A 20660-nucleotide genomic window follows, 5' to 3' on the forward strand; every position below is an offset into this window, starting at 1 on the left:
AAAGTTAATGTTCATGCTGTTCATGTTGAAAATACAGTGCATCCGGAAAGTATTCACAGCGCTTCACTTTTTCTACATTTTGTCATGTTACAGCCTCATTCCAAACTGTATTAATTTAATCTCTTACCTCAAAATTCAACACAAAATACTCCATTATGACAATGTGAAAAAAGGTTTTTTTGACATGTTTTGAATTTATTAAAAATAGAAAACAAAAAAAAATCACATTTACATAAGTATTCACAGCCTTTGCTTAATACTTTGTTGATCCACCTTTGGCAGCAATTACAGCCTCAAGTCTTTTTGAATACGATCCCACAAGTTTAGCACACCTATCTTTAGGCAGTTTTGCCCATTCTTCTTTGCAATAAGTCTCAAGCTCCATCAGGTTGGATGGGAGACGTCTGTGCACAGCCATTTTCAGATCTCTCCAGAGATGTTCGATCGGATTCAAGTCTGGACTCTGGCTGGGCCACTCCAGGACATTCACAGAGTGGTTCTGAAGCCAATCTTTTGAGATCTTGGCTGTGTGCTTCGGGTCGTTGTCCTGAATAATGAACCTTCGCCCCAGCCTGAAGTCAAGAGTGCTCTGGAGCAGGTTTTCATCCAGGATATCTCTATATATTGCTGCATTCATTTTTCCTTCTATCCTGACTAGTCTGCCAGTTCCTGCTGCTGAAAAACATCCCCACAGCATGATGCTGCCACCACCATGCTTCACTGTAGGGATGGTATTGGCCTGGTGATGAGCAGTGCCTGGTTTCCTCCAAACATGGCGCCTGGCATTCACACCAAAGAGTTCAATCTTTGTCTCATCAGACCAGAGAATTTTGTTTCTCATGGTCTGAGAGTCATTCAGGTGCTTTTTGGCAAATTCCAGACGGGCTGCCATGTTCCTTTTACTAAGGAGTGGCTTTCGTCTGGCCACTCTACCATACAGGCCTGGTTGGTGGATTGCTGCAGAGATGGTTGTCCTTCTGGAAGGCTCTCCTCTCTCCACAGAGGAACGCTGGAGCTCTGACAGAGTGACCATCGGGGCCTTGGTCACCTCCCTGACTAAGGCCCTTGTTCCCCGATCGCTCAGTTTAGAAGGCCGGCCAGCTCTAGGAAGAGTCCTGGTGGTTCCAAACGTCTTCCATTTACGAATAATGGAGGCCACTGTGCTCATTGGGACCTTCAAAGCAGCAGAATTTTTTCTGTATCCTTCCCCAGATTTGTGCCTCAAGACAATCCTGTCTCGCAGGTCTACAGACAGTTCTTTTGACTTCATGCTTGGTGTTTGTGCTCTGACATGCACAGTCAACTGTGGGACCTTATATAGACAGGTGTGTGCCTTTCCAAATCATGTCCAATCAAGTGAATTTACTGCAGGTGGACTCCAATTAAGCTGTAGAAAGATCTCAAGGATGATCAGTGGAAAAAAGATGCACCTGAGCTCAATTTTGAGCTTCATGGTAAAGGCTGTGAATACTTATGTAAATGTGATTTCTTAGTTTTCTATTTTTAATAAATTCAAAAAAAGTAAAAAAAAAACTTTTTCACATTGTCATAATGGAGTATTTTGTGTAGAATTTTGAGGTAAGAGATTAAATTAATACAATTTGGAATGAGGCTGTAACATGACAAAATGTGGAAAAAGTGAAGCGCTGTGAATACTTTCCGGATGCACTGTATATAAAAATAGTGGATTTATATGACATGTTATGGCCATATTATCCTGGTTTCCAATCGTATGCACAAAGAAAAACAAAAACATGATAAAAAAAAACAACAACAACTGTACACTTAGTTTTTATGTGAGAGTGGAGTAAAAATCAGTAGAAGTTTTTTTGCCCAGCAGAAAAAATGCGGGTCTGAAGGGGTTAACCATGTGTAGACATCAGTCCAAAAACATACACAACTTGTACACATGAAAAGGGCACATTCTCTGCACAAACACTGCCATCCATGTCAAATCGAAGTGTCAAAAACGAAGTGTTATTTATGGTCTGAAAATGATTTTTTTTTAAGTTTTGGTGGTAGAGGGAAAGAAAAAGCACATGACGTCACATAAGCGTAAGCACATAAAATATGGCCAACAAGGAAGTGACGTAGCCTTTGCGCATGCGCGGCACATTTTGCGTTCCGGGACAGTGATAAACCTGTGTCAATGTTTTAATAAACACATACACATTTACTGTGACAAGTGGTAATTAATAACATAATTTGAACTCGTAATAATTCAACCGTTTAATCAAACTACAAATAACGGGCATGACATCGAAACAGAAAGGTACTGTTTGTTGGCTAGCTTGTTATGCTAACGTTAGGTTGTTGCGAATGCTTGGTATTATGCGACAATGCCTTGTTTATCTTGGTGTTAATAAAATATAACAAAGTTATAATTCTTTTTGGTTTGCAGCAGGTAAAGCTGGCTCCAAGAGTAAGGAGGATGCTCCTTATGAGTTGGAGAATCAGTTTGTACTGCGGCTGCCAACGGTGAGCATCAGATGCAGTGTGCTTCTTCATGTCAATGCATTGGAATCAATTCATGAAAGCAGCACTAACTGTCGTTATTCTTCATTTCAGGAGTATGCTTCCACAGTCAGGAGGATTGCACAGTCAAGTAGTATGAATATGAAGGACAGACTCACCATTGAGTTGCACCGTACGTCACTTCTTTTGTTTGGAATAGTAAATTGTCTGGTGATCAAGCCAACAAGCATGAATGTTTATTGTATCTTAATTGTATCCTTAATTTATGTTTGATATGGTTTGATTTTGAAAGTTTTAGCTGGAGGAACAATGTGCTCCAGGTTACACTACCACTTGGATTTATTGTATACGCCATGTTCTAAGTAACCTAGGTAATTTTAACATTCATAACTGTTTATAAGTGTAAAAATAACCACAGTTAATATTCACAAAGAAATTATTTAGTGCTAACTTTAATTACACAGGCGTAATGCATATCACAATTTGTAATGCAAAATCCAAATAAGTTACAGTTATCAAAATGTTTGCAGGGAAGTGTAATCTTCCCTGCAAACATTCTACTTCACCCACCCACCTCTGAACACCAAATATAAAAGAAAAGCAAATAATGCACAGGCTGAATCCCAATTCTACCCAGTCACCCTTCCCTTTCCCTTAACCCTTAAAACCTAGCTAGGTAGAATTGGGATACAGCCATAATCCTATAAATGACTGCATTTAATTGTTGAAGTACAGTAGAAAAATACTGAAAACTAGTGAAATTATCTGCCCTTGCAGCTAGTTCATTTTACTGGCCACTAATGACATATTCAAAAATGAAGAAACTGACATCTTACAGGTAGGCCAAAAAAAGTCTAGTGGTTCCAAGAATATCCAGGTATATCTTAACTCTTGCTATTAAAAGCCCAAGCAGAAGTGCTCATTTGATCGGATGGTAAATCTATGATTTAGTCATTGGTGGGTATTGGTCATAAAAAATGGTTTACAGAATGTCATTCATAGTATTCTGTGGAATGTTCAAACATTGTCCTTAAGCATCTTTAAACAATATGTTATTTGTTGGGAAAACCAAACAAACTTATTTTGAGAGTTATTTGCTCGATTTGAGGATTTCTGAACTAAATTAAACAAAAAGTAATCCCTCATTCTAAAATGAAGGCTATACTGTAAAGTCAATAAGTAAATAGGCCTTAAAACCAGGCAAATGATGTAACATGTCTAGAAATATCAATTTACATCTTGGCAAGTGCAAATCATTTTCAGTGTGGATACCCATTTCCTGCATTTCATCACATTCTTAAGTAATATTTCACATTTTTTTTTTTTTTTTACATGAATTCACAGCTGATGGTCGACATGGCATCGTGAGAGTGGACCGTGTCCCATTGGCTTGCAAACTAGTGGATCTGCCTTGTATCATTGAATCTCTCAAAACGGTGGACAAAAAGACGTTATATAAGACAGCAGACGTCTGCCAGGTGGTGCAGCATTGTATTTGGGATTTGAAATTTCAACTTTAACATGTTATTTAATCCCGTATCTCTCTTGCTGGTTAGATGCTTGTGTGTACAGTAGATGGAGACCTATACCCTCCTTTAGAGGAGCCCACTGGCACCGATCCCAAAAGTAAGAAAAAGGACAAAGACAAGGACAAGAAATTCATTTGGAACCATGGCAGTAAGTAGACAAATGTGGACATGCTGCAGCTTTTAAATCACCAATCTATGCAGAGTTTAATTTGCACATTTTGGCTGCACTATTGTTATTTCTCTCTTCAGTCACCTGTCCCCTCAAGAACACACGCAAGAGGCGATTTCGCAAGACTGCAAAAAAGAAGGTTTGAAATTGTTTCCATTTGCCCATCTGTCACTTTAGCATCAATCCATCTCGTTTGGCTTTTAAACAGGCAGACATTTACATGAGCACTACACTTCAACTTCTAAATATGTCTTCCTGAAGGTGCTGTATTGACTCGGCTCGATTTGGCTGCCTTCTGTTTTTTTATCACTGATGTGTTTGCCAACTCATTGCTAGCCGCTTCAAGCAAGAAGGGGCAAAAGCCCAACCCACGTGTAACCCAAATCCTCACCCTTCCTTTTGTCTTACAGTACATTGAATCTCCTGATGTGGAAAAAGAGGTGAAACGATTGCTAAGCACAGATGCTGAAGCTGTCAGTGTTCGTATCCTTTCGTTTATCTGCAAGCGTGTGTCTGTGCCGTGACAAACAGCAGACAAGAAAAAAAACTTGCTTGTGTGCCATGTCACACAGCATCTTATCATTGAGTGACGTGACACCAAACAAAACAGGTTGTCCAAGCAGGTCACCACTCACCTGGTTTGATTCCAGCGGCAAGGATGAGGAAGTCTTGGCCGTAGAAGTAAAAGCAGCTGTTCACTAAGGACTGCTCTTTATTTGTACAGTAGCTCACAGAAGTACAACCCTCAATTTTATCTTCTCAAGGGAGAATACTCTATTTTAGCACTGCAGTGGTATGAAAAAGTTTGGGCACCCCAGATAATTTTCAAGATGTTCTTTATAAATCACTGGTTGTTGGGACCAGCAATTTCAGTTAAATATAGCATATAGCAGATGAAGTGAAATTAATTTTATAGGATTTACAGGAAATATAAATTATTTAAACAAAATTTGGGCACCCTAATAGAAAAATGACCTCAATGTCTAGTAGCTCCTCCTTTTGCAGAAATAAATGGTCTGGATTCTGATTGAAGGTATTTTTGACCATTCTTCCTTACAACACAGTTGTGTCAGGCTCGATGGTTTCCAATTTTCAATAATATTTAGGTCTGGGGACTGAGATGGCCATTCAACAAGGTTGTACTTGTTCCTCTGCATGAATGCGTTCGTAGAATTAGAGCAGTGTTTCGGGTCATTTTCTTGTTAAAAGTATCCAGCCCTGGTGCAACTTTGTCACTGATTCTTGAGCATTTTTGGTAAAAATCTGCTGCTTTAGCATACCTAAAACGACTCAGTTTGTGGCATGTGCGCAGAAAAAGTTTTCTTCCACATGACTCTACCATAGATCATCCCCCTGTGCAAAGTGCGCTGAATAGTTAACAATGCACAGTGACACCATCTGCAGCAAGATCATGTCGTAGGTCTTTTCTCACCTCTGCTTATCTGAGATTTTTCTTGGCCTGCCACTCCGGGTCTTACTTCGAAACTGTGCCGGTGGTCTTCCTCACTATGTTACTCACAGTGGAAACTGAAATCTCTAAACTAGCTTTTTGTATTCTTCCCCTAAGTCATGATGTTGAACAATTATTGCTTTCAGGTAATCTGTTGTTTTGAGGCTACCATGTTGTCACTCTTCAGAGAAAATAAAAAGAGGAGAACAACTTGCAATTGGCCACCTAAATACCCTTCTCATGATTGGCTTCACTTGTGCATGAGGGTCAAACCAAACAAATTTTGTGTTCCAAAATGTTATGCTAAACGTATTCAAATCAATAAAACAACAAGGGTGCCCAAATTTATGCACCTGCCTACTTTTGTTTGAAAAACTTAATTTCATCATCTATCTGTTGGTCTACTATAGGATATATTTAATTGAATTTGCTGGTCACCACAACTAGTGACTTATAAAGGAAAATCTTGAAAATTATCTGGGATGCCCAAACTTTTTCATACCACTGTACTTTAGTCAGCTTTGATCCCCTTTCATGGGATACTGGGCTGAATGGTTTTTCCAACACTTCCAAGATGACTTTGGTGAGGAAGGTGATGTAGTGTCCAAGTGGGTGCACCCTCAAGCAGAGGGTGTCTAACATCCACCACCTCTATTCATTACTTGAAGCCTCATGAGGACTAGGATTGTGCGATATGGACCTTAGCATATATAATGATATTTTAGGGATGCATCACGATATGACTATATAAAACAATGTAAAATTTAAATTCAGTGGAGTCTTGTATTAAAAACCTACCAACCTTAAGCCATATAATGAAATACACTTTTCTGAAATTGTAAAGCATATTAATTTTTGGGTAAGAAAGTGGCTAACTTTTCTAATGGGGATGCATAAGAGGGCATCTTGACCTTGACTCGTAATGCTTAGGGTGGGAAGTCATAGCGGAGGATGATTTGAAGGATACAGACCAGCATGGCTCTCTGGGCAACTTGGACTCCTCACCAGGCACCTCAGGGCACAAGATGGGACATGGATCCTCCAGTAAGTCAGTAAACTCAGTAAAAAGCCCCTTAACACTAATGGCAACAGGATAGCTAGTTTAAGACACTAGGCTTGTGTTGTAGTTGAGACAGTCCAGACAGATTTTATACACTTACCTTATAAAGGCATTTAAATATTTCAATATGTAGGTAAATAACCATCACAATCTAGTTGACTTGACTGTTTTGGTATACAAGCCCAGTGACATATGATAACTCTTTACAGCCCAACGTGACGAACTAAGAGAGATCTTCAATGACATCAGCAGCTCCAGTGAGGACGAGGAGGATGAAGTGGACCGTCACGAGGACGAGGACTTAAATATCATGGACACAGAAGATGATCTAGCCCAAGACAAGCTGGATGAGTCCGATCCTGTGCAGCAGCACGAGTCCAGAAACAACCATATAGGTAAGAGAGAGGGGTTTTCTTGTTAGAGAGCAGAAATTGACATACACACACGCTAAAACTGAGGCAGGTGTCTGGACTTTTAAATCAAAGCGTTTTCTAGGTCAGACGTTAGACTGTAATATGCAAGCTGACATTTGCTTGAATGAAGTGCATTAGCAGCTATGAAGAGAAGCAGCGCTGGCAAGTGTTACAACTCCCATAGCTGTGTGGGTATGGCAGCTTGCCGCCAGCTTCTACATCACATGGAGCTCATCAACAGCAGTCAGCTCATCAAAAGAAGCCCACTTTGGCCACGTGTCCAGGTCTGGCTGCATAAGTAATGATGAAACAGTTGTGCTAGTCCAGGGGTCGGCAACATTTACTATCAAAAGAGCCATTTTACCCACACGCTCACTAAAGGAAAATAGACTGGAGCCGCAAAACATAATTTAAAAAAACTTGAAAAACTAAGTTTGAATCTTAATTTGACCAGTTTTAACAGCAGAATACAACAAATGAATATGAAGCATAAATGTAAGCCGGAGAAGCAGAGACAGACACCCGTTTCCCCTCCATTCTTCAAGCTCATCCAATCAGTAGTCAGAACTCTGCTAGGATTCATTTAGGGTCTCACAGAAAGTCTGTTTTTTTAAAAAAACACAAAGATGCATATTTTCATTGCGAAGGGAGTCACAACAAAGAATCTGAAGGTTGATGACCCCTGTACTGGTCCTACTGTATTTCAGCTGCATGTTCAAACTGCAGTTGTTTTAAACATGTCAATGGATGAAAAATTACCAGCAGAATCAGGATGCTCCGGTTGATCGGCTACCGATAAGTATAGTCTGTTTTCCATAAAAAGTTGCATGATTAGCATATGCCAACTAGGGGTGTGAATCTCAGCACTGAGGACGATTCGATACACATCTCGATGCACTGCCAGCAATACGATACTTGAACGATACATAGAATTTTCTGGCGATACTATGCGATATGATTCACCCTCTTCACGATGCGATAATCATTTAGTTCAAATCAATGCGATACAATATGTTGTAATGTCTTGCGATATGATGCAATTCAACATAATGCAAATAGGCAAAGGAAAAACATTGAATTCAGTATGGTCTTGGAAGGATTTGGCTTTATTCCATTCAGGTACTTGGCAGTAAATTCATATATTCCTGTCTGCAAAAAATACTGCTAATATGAATGAACTAGGAGGTAGGCTAATACAGTAGTGAGGAGCAGAAAGTGCAAGACAATTTTAAAATTGTTTCAAAATTCAGGAAGAAGCCAACTGCTCTGCTGTTCTAATGTCACTGTGCTGAAGACTCGTTCAGAGGGGACACTTGTTGCAGGGACGGACGAATAGCTCCTGGCCAATTTTGAAATCAGGGGAAGATCCACTTTTTCTGACATGATTTGCTTGGTTTTTCCCCAGTGTCCAACGAGGAACTAGACAGGGGGGCAGCGGTAGACTTGTCCATGTTGTGGTGTACCCTTTTCATAGGGGTCTTCATGTTTTTCATGCTGCCGTTGTACGGCTTCTTAACGCGGCAGTCTTTGCAAATGACAGACGTTTTGTCGAGCTTTTTGCCGTTCTTTGCGAGTTTGTAGTGTTTCCAAACATACCATTGAAACGTTGGGGGAGGGGTTAAATATAGATACATCCTCGCTGCTGCTTGCGTGTGAACGTCCATGCTGTCTCACTAGTAGTTGTATGTGCCTCACGGCTTCTGTCCATATTCAATACGAATGGCCAAATAATGATGGTGCATTCATTGCACCTGGGGAACAGCATATGGGGCAAAGTTTAACCTTAATAAAACGGCACTTGAATCAGATTTTACCGATACCCACAAAACTGTCAATTGCATCCATACCCAGTGAATGAGCCGATGCACTTGCATCGTGCACATGTTTGACATGATAAATTACTGATGTACCTGTAGTGCCTTTTGTTCTGGGGAAAGCACGCAAGCACTTTTTGAAAAAGTCATGGATGAAATGGCTTACTACGAAGATGGTTTGATAATGGAGCCAAGGGGCAAAATGTATAAAAGCAATCTTCACTCGCGAAATGTACTGCCAAAAAATCATCCATAACGCTGTGTACAGAGAACATACAAATCTGTTCTGTTATGTCTATTTCTACTTATTATATTAACTATTATATAGCCATCCATTTTCCACGAGGGTTGCGGGCATGCTGGAGCCTATCCCAACTGTCTTTGGGTGAGAGGCACAGGGCATATATAGACAAACAAACCTTCACACCACACTCACAATTCCATACCAATAAATCTGTACGCATGTTTTTGGAATGTGGGAGGAAACCACAGTAGCCGGAGAAACTCCACACAGAGATGACCGAGGGCAGAATCCAGGTCTCCTAGGTATGTAGCCCGCGCGCTAACCACTCGCACATTGTGCAGCCACTATTATATATATGACTATTTTTTATGATTGTGGGGAAGAAAACATTGACAATTATATTACACCATTGTTACTATCACTTTCTAACTGTAACATTACCTTATCCCTTTCTAAGTAAAAAAAAAAAAAACACACACACATGAAATAAAAGAAGTGAATAAATGCATTGCAATCGATGTGATGGATCGGGGGTTGTATTTCATAAGCTTTGTTTCTTCCTACTCCTTTTTGGACACATGAAACGGCAAATTTATGTATTCCATTGTAATTTAAAACAATATGAGACAAAATTAGTATTAAGGACGACAAAAATAAAGTCAGAAACAATATGAAACAACGACCACAAAAAAAGTAAGGAAATAACAAAAGTAATGTGTGATTGTGAATTTTGACTTCCACTTTTTAAAATTAGTATTTATTTTTTTAAGATTGCGACTTTTATTCTTTTAATTTTTTGTGGCCCCAATATGTATGTGTGTATTTAATGACCACTGTGTGTGGAGTCCTTAGCTGTCCTTTTAGCACTGTTACCTGCCAGCTCTTGAGCTCACATGTCCTTTTTAAATGGATTTGTTGTCCGCATTAAAGCTCCATTTGTGACATCCCAGTGGCTCAGTGAGCAAAGCCGAGTGGGCATCCCTTCACTGTAAACGATGTGAAAATGACCATAGTGTCTCTCCATGGAGTTGACCATTTCAAAGCATCAGTTTATGAGAAACACTGTCCCTTGCAGTGATGGAGTTCCAGGTGCAGATCAACAGCGTCAAGGCTAAGCTTCAGGAGACACGTGCCCGAAAGAAACAACAGGAGGAGCTGATCATGAAAGTGGAAAACCAGGCCCTCAAAGTGAGTGCGTATGTCTATACTGATGTACATAATAGGAGCAGTTCAACACTGCAAAAGTCACACAAGAGTTTGGACTTCAGCTCAGTGAGCATCCGAGGAAGTATTTTTCTATTTTTTTGGCTTGTTTGTGTTGCCCCTTTTAATAGCACTACACAGGAATGGTAGAGAGAGAAATCGTGATGTTAACCATAGAAAATGTAACGATGTATATCACTGCCCTGGCTGCTTAGTACAATATAGCAAAGTCAACCACACATTCACAATCGCAATAAGACGAATAACCGAATGTACGCCGTCGTTTGTTTTGTAGGTCTTTGTCTCTTAAGCGAATTAGCAATGTGGTCTCTTATTCGGTATGCCAAAATTAGCCCCATCGCGCCACTTTTTTTCTGTTTTGACATTTCTATTACAAAAGGTTGTGCCTGTGAATATTCTTATTTATCCAGGTCATATCCATTCTTTTAGCGGTGCCTTTTCTTTACTGAGGAGTCTCCTGAGTCCCCTATTGCGGCATAAAAAAAAAAAAATATATATATATATATATATATATTTAAATATATATATATATTACATTAGCGAGCTAACAAAGCAATTCACATACCTATTTTGACTACGAAACCCTCATGCAGCCAGACCCACGAAACAACAACAGTGTTTTATGGTTTGATATACATGCTGTCATCATACAAGAACAAGCACGTTGATAACTTTGATGTAACGTTGATGTAATACAGTATATTGCAATATTTTGATGATTGAAAACATTACCAAAACTTCTTTCCGAGGCGCATTGAATTCAGATCGAGTATTTAGCTTACGCTACTTCCGTCAATAATAGCAGCCTAGATACAGCGACAACACTCTCTTTGAGATGGCTGTGTGTTCCAGCACAAGACGTGTGCTCCTGTCCTCAGGTAAAAAAAAAAACGAGCATCTTGTAGTGTCTTTGTTGGGAAAATGAGAGATCGGTATCCACTCTTCCGTCTGAGTGACGGTAGTGGGGCATCCGGTTAGTCCATAAATATCGTTTTTTTGTGTTAGCTTCTACAATAATAATGTTGCTGTAGCTTGGTTAATATAGAAGTCTGTTATGTAAAATTATAAATGGAACGTTTTTTGAGGGTTTTTTTTTTGTCAAGGCTTTCGCGTGAAAATACGTATTTGCCATGACATCCATTGTTAGCTAGCTCATATTAACTTGTTTGCAGAATGCATATTAACTTGTTTCGCTAGAATGCAGAGAAAAGGGAATGAAATATGTGTTCACGTTTCACAAAAGTATTGTGAATGAGGGGCAATATTCCCAAAAAGTTGAAAGAAGAATAGTGCAATGTACATTTAAGGTAAGTTGCAGTTAGCTGACTTTTACACTTGCACGAAGAATGTCAAAACAAATTGCTTGGTGTCATGATGGCCACAGTTTGACTCTGGAATAGATAATTTCTAATTCCATCATTTACTATAGTAAGAATTGGTTCAGTGTAATAGTTTTTGTTTGACCTCTGAGGCTCCAGTGGAGCGCAGTAAGTCGTGTCTTGTGGGACACGGCGCAGACACGGCTGTGCTATTTTGCACTCCCTGAGCCCGCCATTCAGGATGTCCCTTCCCTGATCGTTATTGTCACAGTTGCTTCAAAAAGGTCAGCTGCCTCTGACTGGCATTCCAAGTGGCCTTTCTGTCAGAGCCAAGATAGTGGACACGCACACACGCACTAAAAGCCATCAAAACGAAAACAGGCGAAATGCATCCATATATTTGAACCAACCTTTGCTTCTCTATTAGAATCGATTTGAAGCGTGTTTGAATGAGATCATCCAGCAGGAGGCGCGGGAGATGGAACAAGTAAGGATTCATGACGCACACATGTTGCTAGTGTGCTAACCTATTAAGTGGTTGGTGCAAATTGTTGATGGCTACCATGTGTAACATCACTTCGATGACACCTGCGTGTTTTGTCCTCAACAGCTGGCCTCGCTGCAGGAACAGCTGGACTCCCTCATTGAGAAGTGACCACGAGGTGGCACCCTTTACCACACACCCTTTATCACACACCTGTGAAAGAGGAAGAAAAGGTGAAAGTCTCTTTAGATAAGTTACATGTTTTCATGCAGACCTCAGAGTGCACACTATAATTTGCATGTCGTTTTTAAGAGCGCCATTAAAATATTTTGTTTCAAGAGAGAATGTTTGGTGTGGTTTTGTTGGATGATGCTTGTTGTGGTGGGAAGTATATTCTTCTATCTGATATTTTATCCTTTCAGGTGGATAAACCTTCAAGGCCTTTTAAAGTTCAATCACTACTTTATTTTAGCAATATTGCAACTTTATTTCTCAAAAACAGAATTTTAGTTTAAATTCAGTCTTCTCCAAAAGTTACAACTTTATTGCAAGATAACTGACATGAGCTTCAAGGGGACCTATTATGCTTTTCCCACTTTTCTGACCTATACAGTGCATCCGGAAAGTATTCACAGCGCTTCACTTTTTCCACATTTTGTCATGTTACAGCCTCATTCCAAATTGTATTAATTTAATCGCTTACCTCAAACTTCTACACAAAATACTCCATTATGACAATGTGAAAAAGCTTTTTTTTTACTTTTTTTGAATTTATTAAAAATAGAAAACTAAGAAATCACATTTACATAAGTATTCACAGCCTTTGCCATGAAGCTCAAAATTTAGCTCAGGTGCATCTTTTTTCCACTGATCATCCTTGAGATCTTTCTACAGCTTAATTGGAGTCCACCTGCAGTAAATTCAGTTGATTGGACATGATTTGGAAAGGCACACACCTGTCTATATAAGGTCCCACAGTTGACTGTGCATGTCAGAGCACAAACACCAAGCATGAAGTCAAAAGAACTGTCTGTAGACCTGCGAGACAGGATTGTCTTGAGGCACAAATCTGGGGAAGGATACAGAAACATTTCTGCTGCTTTGAAGGTCCCAATGAGCACAGTGGCCTCCATTATTCGTAAATGGAAGACGTTTGGAACCACCAGGACTCTTCCTAGAGCTGGCCGGCCTTCTAAACTCAGCGATCGGGGAAGAAGGGCCTTAGTCATGGAGGTGACCAAGGCCCCGATGGTCACTCTGTCAGAGCTCCAGCGTTCCTCTGTGGAGAGAGGAGAGCCTTCCAGAAGGACAACCATCTCTGCAGCAATCCACCAACCAGGCCTGTATGGTAGAGTGGCCAGACGAAAGCCACTCCTTAGTAAAAGGAACATGGCAGCCCGTCTGGAATTTGCCAAAAAGCACCTGAATGACTCTCAGACCATGAGAAACAAAATTCTCTGGTCTGATGAGACAAAGATTGAACTCTTTGGTGTGAATGCCAGGCGCCATGTTTGGAGGAAACCAGGCACTGCTCATCACCAGGCCAATACCCTACAGTGAAGCATGGTGGTGGCAGCATCATGCTGTGGGGATGTTTTTCAGCAGCAGGAACTGGCAGACTAGTCAGGAAGAAGGAAAACAGAATGCAGCAATATATAGAGATATCCTGGACGCTGCTGGGCCTTCTTTATGACAGCTGTGATGTTGTCTGTCCAGGAGAGGTCGTCGGAGATCTGGACTCCCAGGAACCTGAATGTGTGGACCCTTTCCACACACTCGCCGTTGATGTAGAGGGGGGGCGGGTCACTCCTGTTCCTTCTGAAGTCCACGATGATCTCCTTTGTTTTGTGCGTGTTCAGGGCTAGGTTGTTGTCGGAGCACCAGGTCGTCAGCTGCCTCGTCTCCTTGTGAGATCAGTCCAACCACTGTGGTGTCGTCAGCAAACTTGACGATGATGTTGCTCTCATGGGCCGGACTTCAGTCGTGTGTGGAGAGGCAGTACAGGAGGGGGCTCAGCACGCAGCCCTGTGGTGATCCGGTGCTCAGACTGCGGGTGGAGTAAAGGTGGGGGCCAAGTCTGGGGTCTGTTTGTTAGGAAGTCCTTGATCCAGCTGCATGTGAGGGGAGGGAGGCCTAGGGTGTCCAGTTTTGTAGTTAGGATGTCCGGGATGATGGTGTTGAAGGCCGAGCTGTAATCCACAAAGAGCATCCTGGCATAGCTGTGCTGTTGTTCCAGGTGGTTCAGCACCGCGTGCAGGGCTATGGCAATGGCGTCCTCTGTGGATCTGTTCGCCCGGTATGCAAACTGGTGGGGGTCGAGTGCTGGGGGGAGACAGCCTTTTATGTGCTGGAGGACCAGTCTCTCAAAGCACTTCATGATTATGGGTGTGAGGGCAACAGGGCGATAGTCACTGATGTTGGATGCGGGTGACTTTTTTGGGATGGGGATGATTGTGGCGGATTTCAGGCAGATGTGGATGACTGCTTGGGCCAGGGAGAGGTTGAAAATCCTGCAGAAGACTCCGGACAGCTGGTGTGCACATACTCAGAGAACCTTTCCAGGTACGCCGTCAGGGCCCGGGGCCTTCCTGGGGTCCACTGCTTGGAGCACACGCCTCACGTCATGCTCTCCTACAGTTAATGGGGAGGTCGTCGTGGGGCCGGGAGGCGCTGGGGGCAGGGCTGGAGAAGATGAGTGTCGCTGTGGTGTTTCAAAGCGGGCAAAGAAACTGTTGAGTTCCTTTGCCAGAGACACGCTCAGGTCTCCTGACATCACATCACGTCTTCTGAAGTTAGTGATGCTCTGCAGTCCCTGCCACACCTCTCGTGGTCTGTTGCTGGAGAGGTGGGACTCTATCCTCCTGTTGTAGTCCGCTTTGGCTGTTTTTATTCCTCTTTTCGGGTCAGCTCGAGCCGTACTGTACAGAGCTCTTTTGCCTGACCTGAAGGCAGAGTCGCAGGCTTTGAGGTGGGAGCGGACCTGGCTGGTCATCCAGGGTTTCTGGTTTGGAAAAATCCGGATGACTTTGTCCACAGACACAGTTCCCATACAAAACTTGATATAGTCTAGAACTGTCACTGTGTATATTTCCAGGTCCTGGTGTTGAAATAGGTCCCAGTCTGTGTGTTGGAGGCAGTCCTGAAGTTCACTGAGTGCATTTTCCGGCAATGTGGTGATGGTCTTTTTGGTGGGTCTGGATCTGCGTCTGAGGGGGGTGTATGCAGGGAGAGCAGCAGGGAGAGATGGTCTGACTGTCCGAGGTGGGGGAGGGGTGTTGCTCTGTAGCCGTGCTTTATGTTTGAGTAAACGTGATCAGGAGTGTTTGCTCCTCGCGTTGGACACTTGACATGCTGATGAAACTTCGGGAGTAGTCTTTAAATTGGCCTTATTAAAGTCCCCAGCTATAATATGAACGCCATCAGGGTGGGCCCGCTGATGTTCATTGATGACGTTCAACAGGAGAGAGAGTGCCGTGCTAGCGTTAGCATCCGGTGGGATGTAAACAGCGGTGACGATCACAACAGTTGGCTCCCTCGGGAGAAAATACGGCCGGCATCTAACGGACATGTACTCAATGTCAGGGGAGCAGTGAGTCTCTATGACCTTGCTGTTGTTGCACCAATCCTCATGCACGTAAATACAGACCCCCCCCACCTCTGCTCTTACCGGAGTCCTCTGTTCGATCCCAGCGGTGTAGAGAGCGGCCGGCTAGCTGCACGCTAGCATCGGGGATCGACGGTTTGAGCCAGGTCTCCGTGATGATTAGGACACAACAGTCACGAATGTAGCGGTTTCCCACGAGCTGTAACTCCAGGTCGTCCGTTTTGTGGGTAATGGATCTGGCGTTGGTGAGATACAGACTGGGCAGGGGTGGCTTATGTGGGTTGTTTCGTAGCCGTAGCAGTAGGCCGGACCGGCGGCCCCGCTTCTGCTTGCGCTCCTGACGCCGCCTGCGTCTCTTTCCAGACCTGACAACAATCCACGGAGCGCCCGGTGGTCTCGCTAGTTCGTCTGGGATGTTGTGTTGACGATGAAAGTCTCTGCTAACTGCCAGTTTGTGTCGGTAGCCGATGTCCACAAGGTCCTGTCGGGTGTAGTGGTGTAATGCCGATGTATACATGGATAGAGTCCATAGACAAACACACATAAAATAAGCAAAAAAGCACTGAAAGGGAGAGCCGTGAGCCGCTGCGTCTGTGCGCGCCGCTTCGATCTTTATTCATGGGTGTCATGGGTGTCAGGTCCCTGTTTTCTCCGTCAACCTGAGTGTACGTGGCCGGTTAATCCTGAGGATGTTCAACAGCTTCCATCAGATGACCCTGAGGTCAAGAAAGCTGCTGCAGTGAATGCTGTACAGGCCAGCGAGGAGGATGATGCTTTGATTGGCATGATCAGTTATTTCTCATCTTGGACTGGCCTGAAAAGGTCTGTATCTTGGATGTTGAGATTCAAGAACTGGCTTTTGGCTTGCTGTCAGAAAAGGAAACAGTTGACCGCTGAGCTTGCCCAGTCTGATTTGGATGTGATACAAAAAGGATGCTCTTTGAAGAAGAATATGGATATTTTCAAAAGGGAGAATTGTTCAAGTTGTCTGTCAGTGGAGGAGCTGGAGAAGGCCGAGCGGGAAATCAACGGGTTCTGCCAAAGGAAGAAGTTTCCAGAGGAATTCTCCAGGCTCCAACAAGGCAAAAGTGTTAAGGGCCATAGCCACATTTATAAACTAAAAATATAAATATGGCTTGAGGAATAATTATTCTACATCACATGCTCTCTTTGATAATACAGAAGACATAACCAATAGATAAGAACAAATCTGCTATAGGGCTTTATTGACCTGAGTAAGGCATTTGACACAAATTATGATATTAATTAATAAGCTAGACTGATATGGTAACAGAGGTGTAGCATTACAGTGGGTTACCTAAAAAATAGACAACAATGTGTGAAAATGGGCAATCACCAGTCTAGATGTCTGAACATTTTATGTGGATTACCTAAAGGTTCAGTACTAGGTCCAAAATTATTTCATTTTATATCAATAATATTTGTAAAACGTCTCAGAGACTTAGTTATTCGCAGATGACACAAATATTTTTGTATCAGGGAATAATTTACAACAACTGCCCCAAGTTGTTAATCAGGAATTTAATAAAATAAATGAGTGGTTCAAAGAAAATAAATTGTCACTAAATCTGAGAAAGTAAAATGATGGTATTTGGGAAGTGTAAAACCAATGTACAAGAAACTATTCAGATTGAGGGTGTCGATATAGAAGGGGTGCATGAAATCAAACGACTTGGAAATCCCACATTAAATATATATCAACAAAAATATCAAGACATATTTCAATAATGGCAAAAGCAAAGCCCTAACAGCCCTAAACAGCAGAGCCCTGTACATTCTATCTTGTTCATTGAGCTGACCATATATATATATATTTTTTGTCCCATCCAGCCATTGGGGCAGATAGTATTGTTGATCTAAATGCCCTTACATTAACAATGAAGTAACAATGAAGACATGACCCATGATAGTAAACACAATTGCAACCATACAGTTACAGTAATTAAAATCTCACTGCTTGACATCATTATTACTGTAATAATAGCATACCAATACTATATAAACATCAGGGATAAGATAGTAGATTGTATAGAGAAGCACCCATGTGCTGTGAGTGTCCATATGGAGGTGTGTTGTGTATGTGAATGCGAGTGTGTGAATGTGTAATTGTCACTGAGAATGAGCTGACCATATTTAAACTACACTATGGTGGTATGGGGTTATACATATACAAGTACACTAAAACCACTAATAAAACTACAAAAAAGAGCAGTTCAAATCATTCATAAAGTTGGATTTTACACACACATTATTTTTAAAATAACAAATTCTGAAGTTTCATGACATAGTAGAATTCCACACAGTACAGGTCTTATTCAAACCAAGGCATAATATTTGACCATATCCATTACAGAAATTGTTTCATGAACGTACCGGTGGTTATGATCTACGTGAGGAGCTAAATTTCAGGAAACAAAAACATAGAACAACATTAAAAAGCTTTAGCCCTACAATTAATGGGGTACGACTGTGGAATGATTTGGAGGCAGAATTGAAACAATGTCTAAATATAAAAGTATTTAAATATAAGTATACATTAAATACAAAAATATTTGGAAAGTATAGTGAAAGTATATTGAAGGGATGTAAATATACGTTAACAGGATGCAAATTTATAAAACAGAGTCTGGTTACGTATGTGTTGTCATCAAGAAAAATTGACTGAAAAAGAATTGTGGCAGTGAGACCTTTACTTTTACTAGTCAAGCATCTCCAATGTTTTTTCCTTTTTGGTAGGCTTGGTTAGTGATTGGATTTTGTTTTGTTGACAAGTTAATTACTGCTTGTAACCGCTGTCATTGCCATCCCCACTAAGAGAACTAGGGTAGGCGAGACATGGGTTTGGGAGGGTGGGGTCTATCCATCCCAACAGACTCGGTCCCGTCTTTTTAATGCAACACACAACATAGGACAACACGCCACTGATTAACTCAAGTTAAGTCGACAGGGCAGCCGGGTGAGGGCTTGCTGACTGGGGCTGCTGCCCACTCTCAACTAGCCCACTCCACACACTGGCTTTTTAATGCATGACACTATGTAGGGAAGGGAAAGGGTACAAAAAAAAGAATAAAGGAAGTGGAAGTGAAAAACACTGTAGTGGGGATAGCAGTGACAACTGGGAAGTAGTAAGGTTCAAGTGTGATTATTTAATTTGAGGTATTTTTAAGAATAGTTTTTGTTTTCACTCTCACAAACTTTTATTTTCAATCTCACTGAAACAATACCTTCAACTCTTCAGTCTTCAACTCTCACCTCTGGCAGAGCTTCACCTGCATCCCGGGGGATGACCGGGCCATATTCCGTGCCTCCATTGCTGAGGTGACTAATTGGAGCTGCGGCCGCAAGGCGGTCGGTGCCGGTCGTGGCGGTAGGCCCCGAACCCGATGGTGGACACCAGAGGTCAGGGCCGCCGTCAAGCTGAAGAAGGAGTCCTATTGAGCATGGATGGCTTCTGGGACTCCGGAAGCAGCTGACAGGTACCGTCAGGCCAAACGGTTCGCGGCTTCGGCGGTTGTCGAGGCAAAAACTCGGGTATGGGAGGAATTCGGTGAAGCCATGGAGCACGACTTTCGGTCGGCCTCGAAGAGGTTCTGGCAAACCATCCGGCGCCTCAGAAAAGGGAAGCAGTGCCCGGTCCACACTGTTTACAGTGGAAACCGGGGGCCTGTTGACCTCGACTGGGGATGTAGTCCGACGGTGGACGGAATACTTTGGGGCCCTTCTCAATCCCACTGACATACCTTCCATAGAGGAAGCAGAGTCTGAGGACACATACGTGGACAGTGCCATCACCGTGGCTGAGGTATCTGGGGTGGTTAAAACGCTCCTCAGTGGCAAAGCTCCGGGGGTGGACGAGTTCCGCCCAGAATTCCTCAAGGCTCTGGATGTTGAGGGACTGTCTTGGCTGGCACGTCTCTTCAACATTGCGTGGAAGTCGGGAACAGTACCTTTGGCTTGGCAGACCAGGGTGGTGGTTCCCTTTTTAAGAAGGGTGACTGGAGGGTGTGTTCCAACTACAGGGGGATCACACTCCTCAGCCTCCCTAGGAAAGTCTATTCCAGGGTGCTGGAGAGAAGGGTACGACCGTTGATCGAACCTTTGTTACAAGAGGTCCAATGTGGTTTTCGTACTGGTCGTGGAACACTGGACCAGCTCTGGTTCTGGTTCTGGTTCGCATTGCTAGTAGTAAGTTGAGCCTGTTTCCGGTAAACGTTGGCCTCCGCCAAGGCTGCCCTTTGTCACCGATTCTGTTCACAATTTTCATGGACAGAATTTCTAGGCGCAGCCAAGGTGTTGAGGGAGTCCGGTTCGAGGGTCTTAGAATCTCATCTCTGCTATTTGCAGATGATGTGGTTCTCATGGCCTCTTCGGGCTGCGACCTTCAGTTTACTGGGACGGTTTGCATCTGTGAAGAGTGTGAAGCGTAAGTAAGTAAGATTTATATAGCACCTTTCTCAGACAGAAGTCACAAAGTGCTTCACAAAAGGCAAAACACAGAGTTAAAATACACATAAAAAATACAATAAAACAATGTACAATAAAAATAGACATAAAACATAAAAACAGTATACAATAAAATAGACATAAATATATGATGGTCATAGTACCCTAAATCTACTGAGCTGGGTATGCCTGCAAAAACAAGTGAGTTTTAAGGTTACTCTTAAATGCATCGACAGAGTCAAGCGAACGTAGGGAGGGTGGAAGGTCATTCCAGAGCCTCGGCGCAACAACCTGAAAAGATAGGTCTCCTGGGTCCTAAAACGACTACGAGGGACCATGAGTAAATTTTGATCTAACGATCTCAGCCTCCGAGAGGGGGTATAGGGACGCAACAAGTCTCGTATGTAGACA

The 20660-nt window shown here is 42.4% G+C and overlaps 1 protein-coding gene across 2 annotated transcripts; it reads left to right on the plus strand.

Moving 5' to 3' along the window:
• Positions 1-2086: 2086 nt before the first annotated feature.
• taf7 (TAF7 RNA polymerase II, TATA box binding protein (TBP)-associated factor) lies at positions 2087-12519 on the plus strand. 2 transcript variants are annotated; one of them, XM_058076439.1, is made up of 12 exons: positions 2087-2272; positions 2402-2478; positions 2569-2647; positions 3820-3953; positions 4032-4152; positions 4254-4312; positions 4584-4656; positions 6554-6667; positions 6893-7078; positions 10230-10342; positions 12125-12184; positions 12308-12519. In XM_058076439.1, exons 1-12 carry the CDS (start codon positions 2254-2256, stop codon positions 12350-12352), a joined length of 1080 nt encoding a protein of 359 aa, XP_057932422.1. In that variant the 5' UTR covers positions 2087-2253; the 3' UTR covers positions 12353-12519. The 2 variants fall into 2 exon arrangements, with proteins under 2 accessions (XP_057932422.1, XP_057932423.1); XM_058076440.1 differs by having other exon boundaries at positions 2405-2478.
• The last annotated feature ends 8141 nt before the right edge of the window (positions 12520-20660 follow it).

The sequence above is a fragment of the Doryrhamphus excisus genome, chromosome 6, assembly GCF_030265055.1.
Source record: "Doryrhamphus excisus isolate RoL2022-K1 chromosome 6, RoL_Dexc_1.0, whole genome shotgun sequence".
In the NCBI taxonomy this organism is placed as follows: Eukaryota; Metazoa; Chordata; class Actinopteri; order Syngnathiformes; family Syngnathidae; genus Doryrhamphus; species Doryrhamphus excisus.